Genomic DNA, 20733 nt, shown 5'->3' on the forward strand with positions numbered 1-20733 from the left:
TATATAGATATATATATATATATATATATATATATGCGAGGAACTCTATCTCTCATTGCTTTGTTTTCAATACTTATATATTAAAATACAGTACTCTCAATATATGCCTTTAAATTTTATATTTTTAACAAGGTTACATATTGGGCAAAAGGGTTTTCATATAATCTTTTAATCGAACTTTAGTATGCAAGAAAGGGGAAAATTGTTTTGAGTACGTTGCTAAAGTAAAGCAGGACAATCTATCTAATATTCCTCAATTCGGTAAGTGCTTCTAAAGGTATATATTTCTTTTTTTTTGATAAGAGGAAAATTTATAACAACATTCTAATGTGAAGTGTAACTGGTAATTAAAACGCGTTTCTTCGTTGGATAAAATGATTACGCGTTTCGATAGTTATTTCCTTTGTATAGTGATAGAAATTGTTAATTGGAATAGAGCATTATTATGCTCAGAATCATGCAGCATGAGAATTTTAGCATACTTTGTTTTAGCATAAATCCTTCTACCACTGGAATTTAATTATTTTTAAAATTTTAGATACACAAATAAAATATTTTCATGTATGTGATATACATATATTTTTCTATTTTTCATTGAGTATTTTATTTCGTTCGATAAAAGAAAAAAAATTGAATATCATGTTCACACATCAAATATCAATTCCACAGTGAGATGACATTTTATATTGTATCAGCATAAAATAAATGAATAAAAGTTATAAGGGTATCGATTTCCTATGAAATTTTATTCTTAGTTCTAAAATAGTTAGTTTTATTTATTTTTGACATTATTATTTTTTCTACACTTGAGGTTTTATGCGAAAGCTAAATGCATAGCCATTTCACAACTAATCAGTAATTAAATATTTCTTTTCATATAATAATCTCTATATGAAACTATGCCTGTCCGGAAAAGAAAGGAATACGAAATTGAGAAAAATTCCTGAGAAATTACTAAACATGTTTAAATATGTATTCTACAGGAAACATTACAGATTTTTGTAATATGTTCGTGCATTAAATTTTTACATTAAGATCAGGCATTAAGTAAAAAGAAAATTTATATAAAAAGTACTCAATAAAATTTTTGAATTTGCAGTATTTAAAGGAATGAAAGCATTAAAAATATCTCAAATAAAATAAACTTTATCGAATAAATTTATAAATAAAAAAAAAAATTTGCTTGTATATATGTTTTGAATTTAATCAATGCAGCTTTCTAGCAATTCTTTTCATAATACGCTTGCATTGTTGTTCAGCAAATGACAAAAAAAGTGTGAAATTTTTTAATACGTTATTAATGTTAAGTTGAAAAATATTAGTAGAAAAGGAATTAAAAAAAATTCATATTTTTCCAATCAATTTAGAAATAAAGTAAAAATTTTAAAAAAATCTTATAGCAATATATACATCTTTAATTTTGTACTTAAAACATGAACTACCATTTCAGTTCTTTTTTAAATAATCTTATGTTGGCATTTATTTTCTTAATTGATTGGACATGTATTTACTCAGATTTCTTTTTTAGCAGATTTCAGAAACTAATTAAGGACAGTTACATTTCCATAAGATTTTTAAAACAAATCTCAATTTTTCCAATAGTTATTGCAACTAATTCTCTTTTTGAGAACTACGATAATTTACGATCTTTTTTTATGAAGAACTGTTAAGTTATCGAATGTTGGAATAACTTTTATGATAGTTGAAGAAAAAATGAATTTTATGTATTGCATCTGAAATATGCATCGAAAATGTAGCATGAGAGTATGATTATTCACGTTTATAAAATTATTAATTACATTTAAAACAGAAATTTTATGCATTGCTGAATCAAATTAATAAGATTAAAAAAATTTAACAGCAATTAAAAATAATTGCTAGAACTTTCTGAAGCATATTTTATTTCAAATAAGAACTTCTTTATTTAACTGATTCCTTTAGCCATATCGTTCGTTGAATTTGATTTGGTATCTTTTTAACGAGGGACAATTTTTATCTGCTCACAAAGAGTTATTAAAGAGTCGTTTTATCCTTCAGATAAACCAAAGAGCTAAGCCTTTTCAGAAATCCGAATAAACAATAGAGACATTGAATGCTCCTTTTTCGTCTATTAATAAAGATAAATATGTCTTTTATCTCACAAAAAATATCTTTTTACGGAGAATCAGTCTTGTATTTGGAGCTGAAGAATAAGAAAGAATAAAAGGAAATAGTTGAAGTATCTTGTCTTGTTCTTTAGAATCAAGAAGACTGAATAAATCAACCCTAAGATGAGATGAAGGAATAGATAAACTACTTGTATCTGTAGGAACTTTTTTAATGTTTGATCAATTGTTACTAGAGCGTCACTTTTTTTTTATTCATTTATAAAAACTTTTATGCTCAATTTTCCTTTTTTATATCTTTTAGGCAAATATTTATATCATTCTTTGACTTTAAATTATATTTTTACATCTAATATATATTTTTTTTTTGCAAAATTATTTAACTTAAAAAATGTTTTGCTTCGTTTTGCTTACATAAAATGTGATTTGTTATTTTAATTCAATATTATATAAAAACATCATTTTGATTAAAATAGGCTTTTTGTTTGAAAATGAACACATAATACATAAAATATGAAATCATCACAGATCTACGCTATAAATATGGATACTCAAATCTTTCAAAATTGTCTTCGTTTTTGAAGAAACCACTTCCTGGTATATGCTCCGAGCAAAAATTTTGCCTAAGATGCGAAATAGCTACAGCCACTTCCTGCAGGAAACGGATTTCGTGAATTTTGGTATTTTGATACGCCATTGGTAAATTTGATAACAAAAAATAACGTATTTAAAACCAGAATTTCCAGTAAACCGCTACCATATAAACAGAAAAATTACCTAATGAATGGTTAAAATACCATATAGTTTGGGTCATCTAAGCTAGAATCGTAGTTTTTGTTAACCAGAAATGTCATTGGCATACAATAGCGAAATTTTAACAGATTTTTTTTCTTTCGTGCAGTAATTTCTATAGTTTTTTAGAGGTCATTACGATTCACTAAAAATACTTTTTGAAAAATGATTTAATTTTGAGTTTTTTTATTTTTTTATTTTGATTTATGATTCTAAAAATATTAATTTGTAATTCATTTCACGTAGGGAGATTTAGCAAAATAGTTGTATATTTTGTAGGAAATAAATCCACACATGAAATTTAGACATTTCGTTTGTTGAATGTCTAAATTTCGTTTGCGGAATTTATGAATTCATACAAAATACATTTGCATGCAAGCTCAAGTGATTTTTAAGCATAAGTAGACTAACAGAAGTCTTTATAGTAATGTTTAATAACCGCTAATGCTCTTTTGCTGCTTTTGCTCTTGCGAACTTAGTAAGCAGTAATTGCCTTTTTAATGCATCCAGCAATACTACGGTTTGTATATTGATGTTCAAATTCCAAACATATCATCTCTATATTTCCTTCATAGTATGTTTCTCTCTAGATTTATCTGAATAGCTTAGGAAATATTCAGGATCATTCAAATTATGCAAAACATTAACGTTTTTTTACATGAAATTTTTTTTTAAATAATAATATTTTTGAAATCTAAAAATGAATATTTTTAAATTTTACGTTTGATTTGTAATGTATATTAAGTTCCATATTTTTTTTAAGAAATACAAATATGCTAAGAAATATTCTAACATGTCTTTTATTATTAAGACTACATAGTTTAAAATATACATTTTGAAATATCAGTTTGCATTTTTTAAAAATGTATACTCCATATTTTTCAAAATAAATATAGAGCCATTAATTTACTGCAAATGAAAAATTAGCAATTGCTATTTAGAAAAATATTTACTTTGGTAGATTTTTTATATCATTCTTTGAAAATAAAAAACCTGATATTGGTTTTTTAGTCTGAGCAAAACCTTTCGAATGGAATAAGATTAAGAAGCAAAGTAATTAAAAATTAATTGATGTCGCAATGCTTATGCATGCAGACATGGAAAATGGTCATAGATAATGACAGTAACCATAAAAAAATCATTAAGTATCACATTCTCGATATTTTTCGCTTACGTAGATTCATTAATAACAAAAATCCATTTACTTTTCTTCCAAAAATAATTATAATTTTCTTTTTGCCAAAAGCTATATCTTAAATTTTTGAAAAAACAACATAATCATTTATTTAAAATATTTTTACAGTATAAAACATTTAAATGGGAATGGAGTTGTTTTAAAAAGGAGCATGATATAATAAAATTAAATTTCAATTTAATTCAGATTGCACTAAAAGTAATTTTGAATTTAGCCAATTAACCACCCTATTTGAAAACATCAAGTTATTAAGATTAAATTTATCGGATAAATACGCATATAGTTTTTTGATATCAATAATACTTTGAATTACTTTTTCCAAATAAGAATAAATAGAAAAAAAAGACAAATAAATATTTTCCTGATATTAATTGCTTTATTTATTTTCTAGAATAGCTTAATATCATTTAGAGATTTTATTGAGATTTATATTCAAATACTGATAACAGTAATGGTGAAAATATAAAATTAAATGATATTGTGGCAATGCATTCTGTGATATTTTTGACTTCAGTTTAAAATGTTTCAATGTCTGTATATTTAGTTTATGAAACTTGTAAATAATTGCTTAAAATATTCCTTACTCATACTAGGCTATGTATAACTAGTATGTTTATAGACAAAATAAGGAATCTCGAGTATCTCAAAGGTTAATTGAATTTGATAGAATATGTTTTATGGAAATATTCTGAAGAATCTCTCTGCAAGTTAATTTGGTACAAACTGTGAAAAAAATAATGTTCAATTTATAAAAATAATTTTAAAAACCATTTCAATTGTGTTAATTATGCCATCCTACAATATTAATATTTTTGCCGTAAATACAATTAATACGTTTTGTGCTTAACGTTTTGTTATGAAAAACAGATAAATCTTGGCTAATTGCCATAGTGTTTCTTTAAACTTCAATATCTGTGGCAAATGTATGTAGATCTATACAAGAGAGCAGCGTTTCAACAAATTACTGAAGAAAAAATAACAGAAAATTTTATGTTAAAATGCATAAATGTTTTTTTAAAATCTCACACCATTACGCCATGAGCCATTGCATTTACAGAAACTACAACATTGCTTATGTATCTTATTTTTGAGTGTGAGGAAAATCCTAAAATGTGTAATTTGTTAGTAAAAAAATGCCATTTTTCACAAAGATTCTGCCTATTTATTTATTACTTACTATAAGAACTTACTTATTATATTAGAATTTAATTTTAAAATTCTTAGTATGGTTAGTTTGCATTTTTATTAATTTGCATTTAATGCAATTTTAACAGTAAGTTACAATATTTTTTTCCTCATAAATAGATATGTTTACAAAAGAAATGCTGATATTTTATTCTTATATTATTTTTATTAATATGACTTATGCGAAATTATATTCTCAAAAATTAAATTTAAAGAAGTACTAAATAAAATACTGAAAATATAAACCTTCTTCGTAAAACAACTATTTAACTAAAATAGCTCGATTTAAGAAAGTATTAAAATATAGTAGTATAAAACCATAAAGGTAAAAATGTATCTTACCCTTTTTATAAATTAAATATTTTAAAAATTTCAATTTCGTTTCACAAATACTGATTGAATAAATTTTCTTAAACTTTCTTTTTACATCACTGCAGGAATATTTTTTAATAACATTATATAATAATAATATAATAATAAATTCTAGTAATATTCGCGAAATAAAAAGCAGAAAAATATGCTTAGAATAGTTAAACATTAGTTTATATTATTTCAAATAATGTAATAATTTCCACTCCTACTATGAGCATGTTTAAATAAATGAGTTAAACTGAGTATTAGATTCTCAAAATTGTTAATTGGTAAAACTGTATAAGTTAAAAAAGAAATTCTAATGTTTCATATTAGCAAGATAAAATATAACGTAATCAGAAAAAAATGCATACTTTGAAAAATAAAACCTCTGACAATATTCCCTCCTTACAGCACAGTTTTACATAACTTATCCTTAGCAATAGATTAAATTTTATTTGATCCAGTATAAAATTAGATACAACCGACCCAAACCTTCAAACTCATTTTATGTAAAACTGTTAATTACGGGAAATGCTTCTCAAAGTAGGCTCAGGCTTTTCTCGTTCAATTCTTCTCTTATTTCTAAAATTTCTCTCTGAGTTAACCGGGGGGATAATTAAGCTACTCGGAAATTAACTTTCCTTCTATTACTTTACTTCACTTAAAATTGCTTTCATTTTTTTACTCATTTAAATGATTTCAAGGAAATCTTTGAAGATAATTCTCCATCGGGTCGTTTGCTTCTATCCTTTGATTAAGATAGGTTAGTTTTCTGCTCAAGACTAAATCTTAATATTTTTAACTTCATATTTAGAATTTTTAAATTTAAGTAATGATATAAATGTCATATTTCTTTTTAAATATACTTAAATAGTTTACTAATAATATCAAAACTTGCTAATGGAAATTGCTTATGAATATTTTAAATAATTGTTATAATTGCTTTATTGTTTCTAAAACTATTAAATATTTATAAAAAAATAAATGAAAAAAAATTTTTTTTCGTTTATTCAAATTTAGTCTTCTTATTTTAAGTAGTTTTTTGTTTTATTCAAATTGTATAAATTGAGAAAAAAAAATTTGTATTGATTTGTTGAAAACAGTTTTTTTTATTAGTTTACAAATACGCTAATTTATTATTTTCCGCCTCTAAGTAAGGATTATGCTCATTTTTACAAAAATTCTCTTTCAGTGTATTTAATTTCTTTTTAATAAAGAAAAAAGGAAGAAAGGTCTTTTAAGACCTCCAGTTGGCTTTGTGCACAATATAATTAATCAATCAATTACGTAAAATTGAATTAAAATTAATTTTGAACTAATATCAACAATGTGCTGAAAAATGCTAAATTAAATGTATTGCATATTGTTGCTAGAAATAATAATAATATGATTTATTAAGTAATATGTTAATAATGGATTTCAATACACACTTTAAAATACCAATTTACATTTATGATAACGTTCCTCATTTTAAACGATTCTTCTTTTATTCATGCTACGTTTTAAGTATTCTTTTATATTGCTGTGAAACTAATATAAATAGAAGATATATAAATATAATATTAATATACAAAAAATAGTATAAAAGCTTCACATTTGAAAACTGCTTTTAAATAAATAAACATAGGAATTTGTTAGATAATAACTAGAATGAAAAAGACATTAATAATTATTGTGACTTATATTTAATATCTCTTATGTAGTAAAGCATTACGTACATAGATATAGGTTTCATATATCGTCTTTTTTTTAATAATACCAAGATATATTGCAAATAAGTTGCTGCTTATGATCAGAATGAAAATAAATAAGGAATTAGGTAATACTAATCCTAAAGGAAGGGTAATCTATCATTTATCTAACTCTTATCTTACTGACTACTATGTATATATTTTTAAAAGCATGTCTAATGAACTATTTGACAATCAATAAGTATGTTAGTTTGTATTGAGTGCTCAATTTTACGATGGGAAATATTATTTACTTAAAAGTAATAAATATAATATTTGAATAAACGCAAAAAGTAATAAAAATAAAATAAGAATAAAGTTTTAATTGACTTGGATTGGCAAGCTTTAAGTGGAATTTAGATTAACCAGATTGCAATTCTTTTTAATTGCAGACTGTGCAGTGAACTCATAAAACAAACACCCTGTAAGCCTTTTGATTTGATAATCTGAACTTTACGTGCATGGAACCAATCAAAATTACTCGAGTTACCCATCTTTGCATATATATAATATATATATATATATATAAATAAATNAAAGCATATAATAAGATATATATATAATTGAATGATTAAACAACATTATTAATTTTGTAAGTAATAAAATATTTGATTTTCTACTCTCTTCTTTTCCTTTAAGCCTTCAAATTATTTCCAAAAATTTCAAAATTATTTTACTGTTCCTTACTAAAAGAGATTCATTAAATTTATCATTTCAAAATTTATTATTTCAATAATTGATTTTAATTTGTGAAGTGTTCCATTAATTTTCAAAATTTTTAATATCATTTTATGAAGTAAGAATAAATGAATATCAGCTTAAATCAGTGTAAACTTTCAAATCAATATTAGATTAGTTTTCACAACCACCTCCTTTTTAGATTCACTTTAATCTAGACACAACTCCCTCAATACCGTCAGCTGCCTACCAAATTAAGCTGCTTATATCCAGGTCTAGATCCTTTGAATCAGTAATTCTCAACCCGCTCAGTGCTGTGGAATTTCAATATAACCGATAAGGATATTGAAGCGAAATGCAGGTAAATAGTAACCATCAATGATACAGAGATGAACATTTGACATTGTATACTCAATTCTATGCACTTCAAAGAGATCTTCATATCAATGAACCTTCAAATAAGTAATGTTTGTAGATAACTTCTCTTTTAATTATCAGTGATTCGTGAAAATACGTGTTTGAAGAATTTAAATAATAAGTTTTGTAATAGATGGATTCATTTATAGCGAAATTCCTCCTTCAATAGTCTTTATCAAAATATATTTTTAGATCAAACTAATGTTTGGAGAAGTATGCAATAATTTATTTGGAGAAATTTGAAATTGCAGAAAATATATTATTAACATATTTCTTTGAAATCCGTATATTTTCATTACTTCTAAATGCACAATGGGTCTGTTTTCATTTACATATGCACAAGTAATAATTATTTTATGTACAATTAAAAAAATATGCTTATATGTCTAAAAGACATAATAGGAGAATGAAATTATCCACGTTTATGAGTCATACTTAGCTAAATACTAATGAAGGAAAGACTTTAATGTTTAAAGGGATATGATAAGTGACCAGTTCAGATTATTATTTTTGTTACAAAATCGAGTTCAAATAAAATAACTTGTTGACAGAGGACCTCTAACAAAAAACTAATTATTACAAAGCATTTATTCCTTTTATGATGCATTGTAATAGTTTTCAAAAAACTATTGAAATTGACTGGACAGTTCCAACAAATAAAATTTTAAAAATTATTATTTATTTATTCTTATTTATTAAAAGGTATTGAATTAATTTCCTTCAAATGTTTGAATTTGCATTTCAGATTATATAATTTAATATAATATCATTCAAGAAGATGAAATCCTAATTTAAATTAACTTGATTAATTAGTTAAAAGAATCATTAAGGGTATCAAACTTTGAAAACTTTCTTGTCAAAGCTATTTTATGTTTATAAGGTTAAAAATCTAAATTCATGCTTAAAAAATTAAAATTATTTTTGAAAGCACAATTTTAATCTTATCTTATCATCGTTTACACTAATTACAGGGGGTTAAAAAACGGGCTGTTCCCTTGTATAGGAAAACTTGATACTATTAGATCAAATGTATATTTTAGTCGGCAGACTACCACTAGCTGCTAGGCAGAAATGGAAGAGTCTTAGCTTTAAATTATTTTGAAAACCGCTATTGTTTTAACCATTCAAAACGGCTCCAAACTTTTTAAACTATGTAATCTTTAATTTATGATGATATTGGTTGTATAATGACACTATTTTTATTTTTTGACATTGAAATTTCATATTAAGGAAGATAACAATATTGTATCAATATAAAAGAGTGAAAGCCTTGAAGCTCAATGAAAAACTACTCAAAATAAATAGTTTTAAAAACATTTTCTCACGGAAAGATATTATTTACCTATGAATTCTTCCTTTTTTTCAATTTCGTTTTAACTCGAAATCTCGCATTTCTCCTTGAATAATTGCTAAGTGACTGTCTATAAGTATTTTTGGGATTTGAAAACAGTACCCACAATATTTGGCAATCGGAGTTCAGTGAACAATTTCGGATTTGAAAACACTAGCAACTGTATTTGGTAATTTGCGTCAAACGAACAATCTTGAAATATATATATATATGATGGACGCAAATTAAAACAGAAACAGTGCAAATCTTATGGCGCGAATTATTTAAAGTTATGGTTATATGCTTAAATTAATGGTTTTATATATATTGTAAGTTTAAAACTTGACGACAAGCATTTAAGGCAAATCAGGTTCTTCAATTCCTATAATCAACGGACGAAATACAAAGCTTCGTTGCTCAAATTCACTAACTTTTTTCTTAGAATGGCAGCTATTTATCCTTTCAAATGTTTATGAAAGGCAACAAAAGCTTAGATATTTAAACTAATAATTGTTCACATCTCAATTAATATAAACTGAACATCTAACATTGATATTATTCTTATAGGTGGTACAGACTACGCGATGGTCCTTCACATGTAATAAAAAGAATTGATACATCCAATCAAAGGATTACTGAACTCAATGGTACGCTTTTAATTCGAAAAGCTAATATTCAAGATGGTGGTAAATATGTCTGCATTGTGAACAATACAAATGGACAGGAGAGAGCTGAGACAGACCTTTTAATAAGAGGTACGAAATTAATTAAATAATAATAAAGCCTTTGTATATTAATTTTTAGAATAAGAATATTAGTAAGTATATTAGTTTTTAACAGAAATCAAAAACAGCATTTAATCTAAATGAAGGTGTTAACGTGGAAACTTCTTGTTTTAATACAAAGAATATGGATTTTACAAAGACACAGTTTGTGAAGGTATCAAGATTTCACTAAAGTCTTTGCTTTTAATGGAAACATCAAACAAATAAATGACATAAAGGATAAGATAATGGTTTCGGTTTTGCAATAAACTCTGCTGAAAGCATATAATAAGGAAACTTTTGGGGACTACTTAGATTTATATCTCTTAATGCATAATCTTCTATAGAGCAGAATTAACGGTCATGATGAGCCACAAGGCAACTTTTTATAATGAATGATAATAAAACCTTGCTTTCCAGTGGCGATACAATTTCGACTTGTTTCGTCAAAATGACACTATATACAAATTATAATTATTTTTTTTTAAATAACTATGGAATCATTATGAGTATTTTATAATATTCTTAAAATTACTCTATTTTTAAATTTTTTCATCATTTTCGAAATTAGCCTTGTAATATTTGTAATATTTACCACATTTTGAGTTGAACTTTAATGCTAGAACTCTAAGTAGGCTGAGCACTAGAGATATGCGAAGCATTAGAGATACGCTTAACACTAAAGGAGTTAAACCTTAAAATAACTATACAACCTTACTTGACTTCTCCTATCTTTTTGAGATCTTAAAAGCTTAAAAGAAAAGTTTATTATAATATATAATGAGAGCACAAAATGATATGAGCTCACAAAATAATAGAGATTTGAGAGTGATACTTCGATGCAGCACACAGTTTCTCATTTACGCGCCTGACTGGTCCGACGCTGTACGATGCTACAAGGGGTTGCTATTTTTTATTTTACTGCAAAGAAAATTTTCTTGTTCTGTTTTTTTCTTACTCCTCATAATTGTTTACGCAATTTTCAATTGTTTCTATTCGAGATATGATTTGGCTTAGAAATAACTAACTTGACCTACCATCCGAAGAAGAGTAAATGTCTGTGAAAGATTCTAATTTGCATTTTACAGCAAGGAAAACTAATTAAATTCAATAAACAACTCTTGTCGTTAAAATTTTATTAATTGATGGGGAAAAAGACTATTAAATTTGGATTAAATTTCTGTTGACTGATGAACTTAGAAATAAATAATTTTTGAACAGTTTAATATAATTAGGAAAATAAAACGAGAAAAGTAGTTTATTGAACATTCCTTGAAGTTCCTTTTTCGCAAAGAAATACCCCAACGAATATATTTTTACATCTTAAGAACTTTTTCATTCCTTATGAACAAAAATACTTTTATAAACTATTATAATGAGTCTGAATTATAGAGAAATCCCACGAACTAACAAAGCTACAACTACATTGCATATTTTTTAAACATTTTAGTTCAGGATCAAAAAGCTATTATTATGTATTATCATCAATTGAGACAAAAAGTCTACATGTTGAATACAATACGCCATTATGGAAGCTTTAATAGTTCACAATTATAAAAACCTTCCTGAGAAACTAAATCTTTTCAATGCTTAAGATTTTAGCGTGGAACTATTTCATCAAATAGGATGATATATAATGATTTCCAGAATGGGAATTATTTTTGCTCATTTTGCCAATTTTTCTGAAGTTTGTAACGCTTCACAACTTTCACAAAGTCATAAGTTTCTAGAAATTCCTTTTTTTTAGCTTTGTCGAATTGAGTTAGTTAGATTGTTGCACAAAGAAACTATATGCTCGCCTATCGCCGTATTTGTTTAAAACTGCAAGTAACAAACTCCCTCGATAAATTGCTCACCCGTTTTGCCCACCCAAAGCAAAAATGTGAGTTATACCTATAACCTAGAGAAAACTGCTAAGAAAATTTTCTTTTGTAACTTTTATTTCAAATCATGTGCTAATATTTACAATAGTATGTAACAGTTTTATGATGTTATTATTTTTCCTGAAAATAATGCTAATTATTGAGATGTTAAAATACTACCATAAGTAATACTGCAAAATTTGAAAACTATGAAAAATGATCTTTTCCAACTTTTTATAATGACATTTGAATTAAAAATCAAATATTTAGGCTAATTTCCTTATTTAGTGTTTAAAAGAAATGCCTTGCCTTAATAATGTCAACACTTTTTTTAATCCTTAAAATTTTAAATTTTGGGAAAAAGTTGCAACATGTTTTTAAAAGTGGCTAAGGTTAAAAATACGACATCTTGCCTGTAGCCAGTTACAAAATTTTCTTATTTTTCCTTTTATAGCTTTCTAATGCGACATAAAATAATTGCTAATTTTAAAACAATAATTATTTGTGCTGTTCCACTGCAATTTTTATGATTTCATTTCCTTATTGTAAAATGGAAAATTCAGACACTTCGAATTATTCAAAATTAATAATTTATAAGTGCTACAACATTGTAATTGCTAATAAATAGCTACATCTAACAAATTTGTGAAGGACAAAGAATTGTTTAATTTTTGTAAAAAAAAATCCAAAAGGTTTCTATTACTTTAAGCCCCAGAATAGATGTATGGTTTTTAGAAAAAAAAGTCTTATTTTTCATTATAAGTTTAATCTAATTTCTTACCAATGAGTGCATTTTAATAAACTTAAAAATTTTTATATAATTAATGAAAAGATATACAAAAAGGAAAAATATTTTCCAAGTCTTGTGAAATAATATAGAGTACTTAATATGTTTTAAATCCTTTTTAAATTTATCTGCTCCACTTAATTTTTTTAAATATATAATTTCTCAAAAAATTTTACACGACTTTACAAATTAAATTGATTTTTTCCCACAAAATATAATTTTCAAAACGTCCAATTTACGCGTTATTTTCGTTGTCATTAATCAATAGACAGATCATATGCTTGCAAAGCACGCCAAGCTGTTTTAAAATAAATTTTCGATTTTTATGTTTCTCTTAACCCCAGATTATGTGTAATTTTTTGTTAATTTTTTTTATACTTATATCATAAATTTAACTTAATTTTTCCACTACTGAATATATTTTTTGAAATATTGAATATTCGTTTTCTGAGGGTTCAAAGATAAAACTATTAAAAGGAAGAATATTTAATGTTTCTTTGTGGCTTGGCTTATCTATGAATATTTCTGGGATTTTTAGAATAAAATCTTCCATGCCAGAAACTATACAGAACCTATCCATCACCATCTATTTTGCATTAACAGATCGGGAGAAAGGTTGATATGAATAATGCAAAAGTTTTTGGCGAAAACTTAAAAATCGATCATTTTGCTTAAAATCCTCGACATAGAGGAGGACGCCGATCATTCATATATGAATATGTCTATGAATTCTTCCACGCTGTAGACGATTTTCCTCGATGGTGCGTGAGTAAAGTTAATTCAAAAGAAGACCCCATAGACCACACTTTATAGAAAGTTTTCTTCTTAAATCGTTTGCTATTGAAAAGGCTTATGAAGGTTTTTCTTTTTTGTTACTCTATAAAAGGGGATTTGTTAGGGATTTAAACTCTTGTTCCAAACCAGAACTCAAGTTAATAGCGTGTGACCCACGGAGACTAATGATCTTTGGTAACTTGAATGAATAATGATATTATTATGCTTTTAAGGGTTGCTTATTCTGTTGTTTAACCAGGTTTGGAACCATTAACTCTTAGGGCAAAAGAACATTAGAACTTTGTTTGTGTTTAAACTTTTCTATCAGTAAAAGACAAATTAAGCTTTTTTTTTATAACAAACTAGTTTTCAACTGATTTAAGAATTGAAATAAACTGGTTTGAATACGAAATGAATTTCGCTTTCGAACAATTATTTACTTATAGATTTCTCAACAAATTAAAACATAAGTAAAATAAAAATAAGTGAAACAAAAATAATTAAGTCATAAAATATGAGACTAAACATATTATAATAAAAACTCATAAGAATTATTTTATTATTGTCATTACAAAGTTTCAGCAGTTGTGGGCTCTTTTTGAATAAAAGAATACTTTTTTCGTTGTTTTTCTTCAAATGAATTTTATAATATTTTTTTTTTATAAATTCATTACTTAAAAGAAAGACTATGAAACCAACAAAGAGAAGTTTACATTCGAAAGAATGTAAATACAGTCAGAATGTAAATAAAATTTTGATGTAAATACAGTCAAACTTACTAAAATATATTGTGCATTTAACATGTACATTTAGCATGTACAATAAATACATTTAACATGTTCTGTTCTTATACATTTTAAAAAACACCATATACTTAAATTTTAAAATTTCTATCGAAAATTACAATATTTAAATTTTTCTAAATATTTAATATTTTGTTGGACTAAATAAAAATTAAAGCTTTTGTAAACTTTGTTTTGTCAGTCGTCTACAATTTTAATCATGATATTTTCTTATAAATATTAAATCTTGTAGTTTAATACCAAATTGCGAGTTATTAATTTAGATAACGGGGAGCAGACATTTACTAACGGAAAATTAGACTAAAATGATGACTTTCACTGTTTCATAATGAGTTTTATGGAACATAAAAAAAATTAAATCTGGCTTTATTGACTTTACATTTTCTATCAAATCTTTCTCTTGTCTGATAAAAAGAGTAGAATAACTGAATTCATACAGAACTGAAAGTCAATTACGTTTTAGATAAAAAAAAATATTATATATTTAAAACCATTTCTGGGATTGTTAGAAATATTTCCTAATAAAACGAAATATATATTTGCAAGATGTTTGAATTATTTTAGAGGCAATATAGTAATTTCTGCTGGCCATCCGATATGGCAGATATTGTACATTAGTGTTTTAAATTTTAAAATACAGAAACTATTATTTTTCTTTTAAGAAAAACAGCTGCTTTAACAAAATATTGAAGTCTCACAAATAAAACCATTTTGGAATAGACAACCTGTGAATTAAAATTAATAAAAACCACCAATATCGAATTACTTTATAAACCAAGTCGTAAAGATCCTAACATATTTATTTTGTTTAAGATCAGAAAAACTAAAATTTAAATGTTTAAAAACTTCGTAGAAATAATCTTTAAAAAAAGAGCCATGAGAATTATTTTTTATCAACTATAACTTTAAAAAATCAAGCTTTATTGTCCAAAAGGTTTTTATCGAACTCTGTCAGATTGCATGATAAATTGTGATAAATGACTGTTAACTTCCATATCAAAAGAGCAATTCTATCTTCTTTTTAAAGCATTACATTTTTTTTCAATCACGTATCTTGTATCACTATTTTATAGCCAAACATTTTTTCACAAACATTTGAAGTAAAAAAAAATCTAACTTAACAGCATGTAGAAGCACTTCACAATTCAAGAATGAAATGGTCTGTAAAGAACAGGGAAATTCCTCTTTCAGTATCTCAAAATGTACTTGAAAATTTATTGAGTAATCAATATTTAGAATGGCTTAGAATCAAAGGACGTTTTCAATGAATTTTAAATTTCAGAGCCTTCGAACGAGGAAAATAGTAATATTCGAAACAGTGCATGAATTATCCAAAAGTACACGGGGTTTTATTTCAGTTTAAGCTTTTCATGTTTGTTCAAAGCGTAGAAGATTATTAGATTGCCTGAAGAACAAAAAAAAATTCAGACTTATTTTTCCGAAATACGAACACGTAGTAAAGAAGTTTTGAAAAAATGCTAAAAAATTGAAAATAGAAACATACTTATTGCAATTATCTTACATAATTTAAATATAAAATACATTTCAATTACTCTTGATTGAAACTGGAATTAAATTGCGTTAATTTCATTTACTGTAGTAAAAATAATTGTATTATTTCTGAATAATATTGCAAAAATCTTCCTCATTATTAATGATAAATAGTTTTGCATTTTAGTTTTTCTTAAGAAGATGTAAAATTTCGTAAAATGTTTTTACTAAACATTGAGCTACTTTTCTACAGGATTGATATAATCTATTAATAAAATGACCATGTATCAAATATTATAGAGAGAAAAAACAATATGCATTTTCGAAACCATATGCAAGGAATCATCCGTACACTGTAAGAACAATCGGATCCAGCAACGGTATAAAGTATACTAGCACTTTGGGTGTATCCTCCGCAAAGTTGCTTTTATCGTAAAATATTATACTGTACTTTTTTAAGTAATATTTATTTAATTTGAGTGCTTTAGTAATTCCAAGGTAATTATTACTTTGAAAATTGTGGTATATCAGATTTTTCGTTCCACTACTCAGGAGCCAGTATATTTCATCGTAATTTTGTACCGAATTTTTTACAGTGTATGCATTATCATTACTAGAAACTAGTTTTCATACATGCTTTTTTCATGAAATATGGTTTATATAAATTTGAATTGGCAATTTTTTAAAATATTGCTACATTTTTAAAGCTGAAGTTATAAAAAAACGGTGACATTTTGAAATTAGAATCAGTTTGATTACTTTGAAAAGCAGGGTCGATTTTTTGTTATATCTTTTTGGTGTTAGAAATCTGTTGGGTGATGCTGCTTCTGATGTTTTACAAGTCTTACCTCTAAATCAATATTAGTTATTTTTTTAACACTTATCAGATTATGTAAAATACATGATTTCTAATTATCTATCTTTCTAATTAGACAGACTTCAAGTCCGGGCACTTCCTCCATCTCAAACTGTGGATGTCGGTAAAACTGCAATATTTACGTGTAATGTTTCCGGGCATCCGGTACACATTATTAGTTGGAGAAAAGATATGGTTCCTGTTTTGTCATCACGTCGAATATCTGTTTCCAGAGAAGAGCTGAGAATAAGTCCTGTTGAAAGAGAAGATCGGGGGATGTATCAATGTTTTGTTTATAATGACAAAGAATCTGTACAAGATGCAGCTCAACTTGTTTTGGGAGGTATGTTTAAAACCAAAACATTATGTAAACTGATAGTACACCTATATAGATATTAATTTAACCAAGAAAATCCGCCATCTATTTGGATTTACTAGAAATTGATAGTCAAACATGGATGTGGAATTTGACCCACACTTATGTGCAAACATTTTAAATCTAGTAAAGCGCATGTCTGGCCTACGCATTGACTTGAAATGTTTGGAGATTTGTTCCATAAAGTTGAGGAAGCAAAAAAAAAAAAAAAATAGAAGACTATTCTTTACAAAAAACTTGAGGTGGTTTGAGCTTTATTTGAAGTTGGTTGACTTAAAAAACAGCCTTAAAATTTACCTTCCAAGGTTTATAATCAAGGTGCATGAAATTGTTTTATCAACACTCGAGCTTGTGTTGAGGTCGGTATAAATCTACCTTAGAACAACCAGCTTTGCCAGGTTGTTTTTGAGGTGGTCATGTTGCTTCTTTTTCACTTCAAGCAAAAAAATATATTTGAGGTGTAAATAATTTAACCAGATTTTAACTGAAATTTCTGCTAAGCTATATATAAGGTTGGTTTTAAGAGGGGTAAATGAGATTGAAATGGAGTTTTATAGATGAGGTTATCTTTGGTGCAAAACATAACCTCGTTTTCAACCTGAGATGTATTTTTTACACATGTCAACCGCAAAGTTACTTCAAAACACTTTATTTTTTGTAAGAAATTGAAAATCACAATTATACTCATGGGATAAACCAAATAATTGCCTTCAGTAGCACATCTGTTGATTGAATAAAGAAAAAAAAGTACATTATTTTTTTTTCTTTACCTTTCTAAGCTCACACATGCTCCTTGAAACTTCTGATTTTATATCGATATAAAGTATCCTGCATCACAAAAATTAACATTCACTCATTTATTTAAGGTCTGATTATGTCATTTGGATATTTTTAATTTGAAATTCATTTAAGAAACAAATATTGTAGAAATAAAAAGACAGATACTGTATGATCTTGCATACTTGCATACTTGTTGCAAATCATTTACGCAATATTTTATTATATTAATAAATTATTATGCACAAATGTGAAAACAGATTTAAAAATATATCGATATAATATTATTTAAACAAAGAAAAAAAAACTTATCAATATCATTGACTACGCTCTCAAACTTGAAATTTAGGGGTGTAAATTCAGCTGTAATGCATGACATTTTACAGAATAAGAAACGTATTCAATTCAGTATTGCATCATGTTTTAGAAAATGAAATAAAAGTGTTACCTCTTTCAAAAACGATGCCAAGGTTTTCATACTCTGGTTATTATTATTTACCGACTATTACTGGAATGATACCTCGTCCAACATCCATTACGCCAACAATTCATGACCTCTAAAACGTTTCACAATTTATTTGCGAATACATATATTTTCAAAAAAAAATATTACTAGGAACAAATTAAAAAGAAATCATGAATAAAAAACCTTCTTCATTCATTCATTGTTGATAAAAAATAAAGTGAAGTTTCTAATATGAAACTTTGAAAAAAATGAAAAAAATATTACTTTCAAAACTATTGTAATAAGTCTTTCATTTTAAACGCAAGGTCTCAATCAAAATCTTTCAGATTCTTTACTCTAGTCCTAAGAGGCAAAATTTTTAGTAAACATATTTCTCATACTTTTTTTTCATTGTTTTTGTATTAATTTATGTCAAAATTGTAAAAACTGCTTCACCATTTAAATAATTTATAGTTTTGAAATACGCCATGAAACAGACGTGTTTTTTGCGCTATTTTAAAAACTTTGAAAAAATATATATTTTTCAAATAGTTTTCAAATTTTTTCTCTAATCTAAATAACTTTTTCAAAGTTATTTAGATTCAAGAGAAACAATTATTCATTGTTTAAATTTCTTCGATTTTATTAATAAATAATTGATAATGATTTGAATATGAACTAAATGTTTTTCAAGCAACATTTTTTTGATTTTACACTTTAATACGAATATAATTTTGATGATCTAACAGATTTTTATTAACTATTAGACTATTTTCCTATTATTAAACAGTACTAAAATATATTTTTGCTGGAATAAAAGGGACACCAATGTTTCCTTTACGTCAAAGAGCTAACAATATAATTTCCATACTTATATTCCTGATAAAAATTTTAACGCAGCAAATCAATTCACAATTATAAACTGAAAATTTTGCTGCTTGTAAATATATTTTAGAAAGTAACTAAGTATGATAAAAATAAATCACATTTAAAAATCATGTATATTTGACAACGTTTTCACGAAAGAAAAAATAATGTAACTTGATTGCGTGATATTTCTGATTGCCTCATAATTTTTAAAATAAAAAAATTAACCAGGTCTTTTTTGCTGATAAAGAGAAGATTATCGAAGTTTCATTGTAACAGGTAAAGGAAAAAAGAAAAGTGCCGCTTTGCGAATTTTTATAATACCCTTTTCCATTCACAACGCACGATCTGTATTCAAAACTTTGGCTTCTATGTTCTAGCAATGTAATCCTATTACTATAAGTAGCTTACTAGGAAATAGTTTTAAAGGGCCGTTTTCTTCACAAGCTCGCCTACCTCTACAAGGGAAAAGCTCTTTTCGTGGAGCAGTTAGATGCTTCAACGAATTCGACGCTACGTCACTGAACGTAATTAGCATTAAATTGCTAGGGAATATATTTACGAAAAACTACAGAAGAAAAATGGATCCTTGTTAAGGTTACTGTTGAGAACGTTTTGAGTGTTGCTCTGGTCTCTTTATTTAATGTATTTCAGGAAACGTTATGAATTTCAGGAAATGTTATGAATTTCATTTTTGTACTTAGTTATATTTAAATTATATTACAAACTATTATTTTTTCCTTTAAATGACGTATCAAAAGCAAATATTTTCCTACCAAGAACAGAAACTGTATTGCGTCGAGAAATTTCATTTTCACTAAACATTCTTAGATCTTTAAAATTTGACAAAATGTATCTAGGTTTGAAAAGACACTATTAAAGACGACAGAAAATTAGTTTAAGGAAGAAAAAAATGCATTCTTTATTTTCCAGTTTTCAGGGCAACGTGTACAAAAAATTTACTTTAAATCTTGGGTTCTAATATTTTAATTTAATTAAAAGCATATTAATTTTTCATGAAGAAAGAATTCTTGGAAAAATTTCCGTTTTGCATTTTAATGATATTTTTGTTCTATAATTCAAGTAATTAAAAATTAAATATACGGTATTTTAAAAATTCATTTGGTAATCTTAATATTTATTTG

General features: G+C 25.9%; 1 protein-coding gene across 2 annotated transcripts in view; it reads left to right on the forward strand.

Annotated features, from left to right (window-relative positions):
• Positions 1–20733, forward strand: part of LOC107443056 (cell adhesion molecule Dscam1) — a 207621-nt gene that overhangs the window by 111705 nt on the left and 75183 nt on the right. For both annotated transcript variants that reach the window (XR_001583949.3, XM_016056799.3), the window contains exons 6-7: positions 10354–10541; positions 17200–17466. Coding sequence is in view for 1 of the 2 variants with exons in the window: in XM_016056799.3 (XP_015912285.1) it covers positions 10354–10541; positions 17200–17466 (455 nt within the window). In the remaining variant the exon portion in view is untranslated. The remainder of the gene's footprint in view (positions 1–10353; positions 10542–17199; positions 17467–20733) is intronic.

Source organism: Parasteatoda tepidariorum, chromosome 8, assembly GCF_043381705.1.
Source record: "Parasteatoda tepidariorum isolate YZ-2023 chromosome 8, CAS_Ptep_4.0, whole genome shotgun sequence".
Classification (NCBI taxonomy): Eukaryota; Metazoa; Arthropoda; class Arachnida; order Araneae; family Theridiidae; genus Parasteatoda; species Parasteatoda tepidariorum.